The sequence below is a fragment of the Rhipicephalus microplus genome, chromosome 5, assembly GCF_043290135.1.
Source record: "Rhipicephalus microplus isolate Deutch F79 chromosome 5, USDA_Rmic, whole genome shotgun sequence".
In the NCBI taxonomy this organism is placed as follows: Eukaryota; Metazoa; Arthropoda; class Arachnida; order Ixodida; family Ixodidae; genus Rhipicephalus; species Rhipicephalus microplus.
In genome coordinates this window covers 502492-509736 of record NC_134704.1, presented here as the reverse complement: position 1 = coordinate 509736, position 7245 = coordinate 502492, and the positions used below count along the sequence as shown (strand labels likewise).

At 47.1% G+C, this 7245-nt stretch overlaps 1 protein-coding gene across 1 annotated transcript; it reads left to right on the top strand.

Moving 5' to 3' along the window:
• Nucleotides 1-2624: 2624 nt before the first annotated feature.
• On the top strand, nucleotides 2625-5773 carry LOC142817634 (uncharacterized). The gene is made up of 2 exons (XM_075894694.1): nucleotides 2625-5108; nucleotides 5214-5773. The coding sequence occupies exons 1-2, from the start codon at nucleotides 4175-4177 to the stop codon at nucleotides 5411-5413; spliced, it is 1134 nt and encodes a 377-aa protein (XP_075750809.1). The 5' UTR covers nucleotides 2625-4174; the 3' UTR covers nucleotides 5414-5773.
• Nucleotides 5774-7245: the final 1472 nt, after the last annotated feature.

Below are 7245 nucleotides of genomic sequence, written 5' to 3'. Positions count from 1 at the left end.
AATTTAACGTCATGCCATTCGGGCTCTGCAATGCGCCTGCCACTTTCGAGCGCATGATCGACAACATCCTCCGTGGCCTGAAATGGCAGACATGTTTGTGTTATTTAGACGATGTCGTGATATTTTCAAGCGACTTTTCAACGCATCTTCAGCGGCTCGAGACAGTGCTTACTTGCCTCACCTCCGTCGCTCTACAGCTCAACTTGAAGAAGTGCTGCTTTGGCGCTCGAAAACTCCTAATTTTGGGCCATGTTGTATCTAGAGATGGTATTCTTCCGGATCCGACGAAACTCCGTGCCGTTGCCGAATTTCCTAAACCGAAGACCTTAAAAGAACTTCGCAGCTTCCTCGGTTTATGTTCATATTTTCGTCGTTTTATTCGCAACTTCGCCTCCATCATATCGCCCTTGACTGACCTTCTTGGCGGCAACAACGACCTTTTTAGCTGGTCGTCAGCTTGTGATGATGCATTTGCCACACTCCGCCACCTTCTTACGTCACCTCCTATACTGCGACATTTTGATCCTCTTGCCCCGACGGAAATACACACGGATGCTAGCGGAGTTGGCCTCGGTGCTGTGCTCGCCCAGTGTAAACCTTGATTTGATGAGTACGTCGTCTCTTACGCCAGCCGTGCACTCACAAAAGCAGAAGCCAACTATTCAGTCACAGAAAAAGAGTGTCTAGCCATCATATGGGCCATAGGCAAGTTTCGACCCTATCTTTACGGGCGCCCATTCAGCGTGGTTACAGATCATCACGCATTATGTTGGCTTTCCTCGTTAAAAGATCCCACCAGCCGGCTCGCCCGTTGGGCGCTTCGGCTACAAGAGTACGACATTCACGTCGTTTACCGATCTGGCCGAAAACATTCCGACGCAGACGCTTTGTCCCGATCACCTCTACGATGTAGTGACAAGTCGCCGTCTTCGCCTGCCCCCGACGTATCTGCACTTAGTGTCAGCGACATGCTACAGGAGCAACGAAAACATCCTTGGATCACTTCACTTATCAACTTGTTTAGTCGAGCTCCCTCGCAAAATATCTCTAGAGGTATGCGCCGTCAAATACAGCACTTCGTTATCAGAGATGGTTTGTTATACAGACGGAATTATCTCTCCGAAGGACGCCAATGGCTCCTAGTCATTCCCAGTCGTCTCCGCTCAGACATATGCGCATCCTTTCACGCCGACCCACAATGCGCCCATGCTGGAGTGTTAAAAACCTACACCCGCCTGTACCACCGCTACTACTGGCGTGGAATGTATCGCTTCGTTCGTCGCTACGTACGTTCCTGTCTCGCTTGCCAACGCCAGAAAAATCCTACTGCAAGTTCTCCAGCTCCACTACAACCCTTACCTTGTCCTGCCCGACCATTTGACCGTGTTGGTATCGACCTGTATGGACCTCTTCCGATTACACCGGCTGGAAATCGCTGGGTAATCGTCGCTATCGATCACCTTACGCGCTATGCAGAAACTTTACCACTCTCTTCTGCATCAGCCAGTGACGTCGGTCGTTTCATACTGCATCAGATCATTTTACGTCACGGTGCACCACGTGAACTCCTGAGTGACCGAGGCTGTGTGTTTTTGTCGGACGCCGTCGAATCGCTTCTCAAGGAATGCCAAGTCATTCATCGCACCACCACCGCGTATCACCCTCAAACTAATGGCATTACAGAACGATTCAACCGTACATTAGGAGATATGCTGTCAATGTACGTCGCAACCGATCACACCAACTGGGACAGTATTCTCCCTTTTGTAACATACGCGCATAATACTGCTGTCCAGACAACCACTGGTTTCTCTCCATACTTCCTCCTTTATGGTCGCGAGCCCTCTTGCACGCTAGACACCATCCTTCCTTACCACCCGGATGGTTGAGTCGACGACGATGTCACAAGCTGCTAAATACGCGGAAGAGTGTCGTCAGCTTGCCCGCTCCTTCACAAGTGCTGAACAGCAACGACAGAAACACCACCGTGATAGCCCGACGCCTCCGGCTTCTTATGCACCAGATGACCTTGTCTGGCTTCGCATCCCTTCAACCAGCCCTGGTCTCTCAACGAAACTCACATACAAGTATGACGGCCCTTACCGTGTGGTTAAGCAAACTTCACCCGTCAATTACATCGTCGAGCCGCTAGAGCAGCCCCATGATCAACGACGCCGTGGACGTGAGACCATCCACATAGACCGCCTAAAACCGTATTATGATCCCTCTATTGTCTCCTGCCCATGAGTCGCCAGGATGGCTCTTTTCCGGAGGGGAGGAAAATGTAGTGAAGAAGATGAGTGCTACTCAGAAAGGCAGGGGGTATGACTCAGTCGGTGAAGAAGACGACGTTTGGTTGGCTGGGGACTCAGACTGGTTCCGCCATTACCACTTGGCGTGTCGTGACCGCTCTCTTGTTTTATAAAAGAGTGCCACTCTAAAACGCCTCACTCATTATAATATATATATATATATATATATATATATATATATATATATATATATATATATATATATATATATATATATATATATATATATATATATATATATATATATATATATATATATATATATATATATATATATATATATCGTGCGTGTGTGTGTGTTTAGTGTGTACATATAGAAGTTAAATTTCTCAAAGCTAGATGAATCACTGCCTGCCTACACTTCTGACACTTAATAATAGAACTATACTTCGCCATACATTTGCTGGCTTGCAATGGCGTTACGCCAATAGATTATCTGGAAAGCAGTACAATTTAAGCTGTCGATACAAAATGAGAACTGGTTACAATGAATTTACGCAGATTAGCAGACAGGCTATATATACAATTGGCACTTTTTAGTATGCTTCTGTGTTTCTTTATTATGTTCAATATGTAATAAGCCTTTTAGAAAGCAATAACTGGTTACAATGAATTCACGCAGATTAGCAGACAGGCTATATATACAATTGGCACTTTTTAATATGCTTGTGTGTTTATTATGTTCAATATGTAATAAGCCTTTCAGACAGCAATAATCTTCCGCAAAAACTGGCATGATAAAATTGAGTCGTCACTGATATAAATGTCGTAACAGCGTTACTTATACTCGGGTTTCTCGTGAAATGATCGAGAGCATGTAGGCTCATATAAGGAACACCGTGCTCTGCATATCGTAGAGACTGCCGACAAAACGAGCGTATCATTTAATAGCTGTATTGATACTTCTCGTCTCTTTGTAGTTCGCCAGTAGCCACTTATGATGTAACGCAGCTCAAAGCGCTGGTTGAGTGAGAAGCTAGGCGGATCCGTGCAAATTCCGATTGATTTTTCTTTTTGCTTTGTGGATAGGCAGGCTCTTCAAGCAGTGAATGTATCGACGCGATTTCAGCGTACCTGCATATTCACTCATGCACCATGGCGCGTAGCAGGCGCGTCCACTGATAAAAGCTCAAAAACGCATTATACGCGCTAAAAACGAGCAATTAGACGCTTTCGCAGGCTACGGCGCACCCGCTCTCAATGAAGACGCTCCTGAGATCTTCAGTACCATGGGACAACAGCGCCGCCGCTACTGTCATCCGCCGCAGAATCAGCCGAGATGCGGCACGGCCACCTCGTTCACTCCACTGCCCCCGTCTAGCACACTGTAGCCTGGCGGCAAGTGGCCGAAACGAGAAAGTGTGGATACGGCCGGGCTAGACTGCACCTGCGCGCGCTTCTTTCCTTACGGCCTTCTCACCCGTCGCGAATACAAAGGGAGAGTTTATGAGTATATTTCGCCACCCGTCGGCGGTAGGGGCGCAGCGACCCTGACGTGCCTTTATATTTCAGCACCGTTCCAGCCGTAGGGAGCATACATGTGCGCGCGTCTCCGTGTTTTAGGTATAGTGTTCTAGAATAAGGGGTAGTGAGCCCACTCTACGGGGAGAGGGTACGTTGCCGTGGCGCAAAAAATGTCAACGAGTTTTCGTTTTCTTGAGTGCCCGCATGGCGGCGCTACCATCGTCAGCAATGGGAGTTTTCACCTTTTCACTCCGCTTCTGTGTTGGCTGTGTGTCGTCGTCGCTGCAGGTTTACGGGCGAGCAGTGCTTTGTCAATACGTTCCATTTTTCAGTTCTTATAGTTGTGAATAATGTAGATTGGTAGTGAACACCTCGCGGTCATCGACACTTAGTGCGGAATGGCACCACGTCGCCAGAACCATTGTTATGCGCCCGGATGCCAGACGGGCTACGTTCACGTGAAAGGTGCTCCAAAACCGTCACTGTTCGTCGTCCCCAGGGATGAGAGACTCAGAAGACTGTGGGAGAATAATTTACACCGTGCGGACAAGCCACTCGAAGACACAAGTGCGGTTTGTGAACTCCACTTCGAGCCTCGGTACGTAATTCGCGATTATGTACACACCATCGGCGGTAAAGAAGTGCGGATCCCACGCGGGAGGCCTATGTTGAGCAGTGACGCTGTTCCCACTATTTTGCCAAATTTGCCATCGTATCTCACCAAAAAAGCAGTGAAAGAAAGGCCGTCTCGAAAAAGGAAGTCTGAGAATCATGCTTCGCCAGTGAAGCGCCGGCTGTGCACGAGTGGCAACTCGACGGTGTTGCACACAAACGCCGTAAATACTCCGGATCCAGACGCTGCAGCATCGAGGCCAAAAGACGAACAGCTGGCCATCGATGTAGAAGTTTGTTCTTCAGAAAATCCGCAGGAAGACCACAAGTCTATGTCGTTATTTAGCTGTCTTGAGGTACCATCGCCGCACTGGACTAAGCACATCTTTCCAGATCACAAAGGCATTGTGTACTGCACGTCCGTGTTGACACCAAAGAATGAAGTACGATCGGAAAAAGTGGTCATGTTTTTTGAGTCACGCATTGCGAGCTACTGCAAAGTGTTCATCAGAGGTACCCTGTTGAAAGAAGGCACCGTGGAAACAGAGGCAGCAGCAGAAGAAGTGCTGAAAACAAGTGATCGTATGTGCATTTGCGTTGGAGCAATATTTCACGAAGCCTATGAAGAACGATTTTTTACGAAGAAGCTAAAGGACCATTTAGTTACATACAACGAAATGTACTTCAGCATTAAGTGTCTTGGCCAGGTTGATAAAAAAGGTATTTATAATGTGCATTTTTACTAGTATGACAGCTATAACTCTTGTCGCTACGAAAGATTTCTTGCCAGTTATTGCAACCTAATTCACTGCACCTTTCTTTCAGGTGCACAATGTGTGTCTTGCCGCTATTTGAAACGAACACTGCAAATCCGACGAGCCTGGGTGAAGCGAACAGCAACAAGGAATTGGCAATATGCAGCGCTGAAGTTGCGTGTTGAGGCCAGAAGAAACACTAGATTGTTTTCTCGCTTGAAAAGTGTGAAAAAAAGCTGGAACAAATGCAAATTAGGAATGCTGCTATAAAAACAGAAACTTTAGAAGCACAGATTGCAAGGCTTCCACCAAGACAGCAGGAAGCTGTACGACAGTGCTTTGCAGCTTCAAGAGTAAAACCCAATGGGTTGCGCTATACGAAAAGCTGGGTTTTAGATTGTTTAACCATGAAGATGAAGAGCCCTCGCCTGTATGAACACCTTCGTCGCAATAACATCCTAGCCCTTCCATGTAAATCAACCCTGCAGCGCTATGTACATGCACACCGCACTGTGTTTGGCTTTAGTGAGAGAGTTCTAAAGCAGCTAAAGGAAAAGACAGCGGAGCTTGATGTTTGGAAGAAACACGGTGGATTGGTCATCGACGAACTGAAACTGTCAGAACATTTTTCAGTGAAGTCGGGTGCAATTGAGGGTTTTGTGGATTTAGGTCCATTTACAACTTCCAAGGACAAAGGTGTACCATGTGACCACGGTATGGTTATCCTTTTCGTCCCATTTCAAGGCAAATGGAGTCAAGTTATTGGTTACTTTGCTACAGATGGAAACATGAAAGGTGACACATTCGCCAAAGTTGTCATTGAAGCAACCATACTAGCTGAAAAGAGTGGGCTCTTTGTGGATTTTATTACTTGCGATGGTGCAAGTTGGAATATAAATATGTGGAAAGTACTTGGGATCCAAGCGACAGCTGACTCTACTACTTCGAAAATTGAACACCCCAGTGATGCATCACGGCACCTATATTTTATATCTGACTTCCCACATCTCATAAAATGCCTACGGAACTCGCTGCTGAAGTCTGGATTCAACACCCCTGCAGGTCATGTAAGTCCGATGTTTTTTACGCATATCACACATTGGATTTCATATATGCTTACATTATCTCCAAGCTTAACCAGGTGCATTTCAATATGGTCCACTTAATTTCATTGCAGGTTGATATGCAACATGTAAGGGAAGCTCACAAAATAGACTCCTCCAACGTGACCCTTAAAGTGATGCCGGGCATAACACGGTGTCACCTGGATCCTAATGGATTTGAGAAGATGAGGGTCAGCTATACCTTCCAGCTTTAAGGGACAAAAGTCCTCCAAGCTTTCCACCTATACAAAGACAAGTTGGAAGCAACACTTGGAAGGATGGATGTAACACAAGAGTTCTTCAGGTGAGTCGTCTCTTGTCATATTGTCGCAAAGACACAGGTACGCAGGTACAAAATAGGGCGTTTACTTTCGTAACCTAAGGGCCAGAAACGCGAACACCAGGGCACGCGCACACAGAACTACTTCGTTGTCCTCCTCAGAGGCTGGCTACTATAGTTGCCAGCCTACCTTGCGTCAATTCCCCCCTTTCAAGAGCGACCGTCCCGGTCGATTGACTGAGATGCTAGAGCTGGTCATGAAAAAAAAATGATCACGTCAACGAAAAAAAAAGCCCACGCTGTTGTGGATAATAAGGAAAAGTTCGAAGTGTTCATAACTCGCGGGCGTGATACGGTTTCATCCGTACTACATGGACTACCTCTGGATGTGGACGTCTTCGGTTTAAACTGGTGTCGGAGCTTTGGGGAACTACCTCGTAATTCACGTCACTGAGGCAGCGCACAACTTCGTAAGGGCCAAAGTAGCGTCGCAATAGCTTCTCCGAAAGCCCACGACGTCGAACTGGTGTTCACACCCATACATAGTCACCTGGTTGATAGTGGACATTCCTTCGGCCTTGGTTATAACGGCGAGCGTCGATATCTTGCTGCGCGCGAATGCGGTTCCGTGCAAGCTGGCGGGCTCCCTCGGCTTTCTCGACGAAGTCGTCAACGCTGTCATTTCCGCTGGTGTCCTGGTCTACGGGGAGCATAGCGTC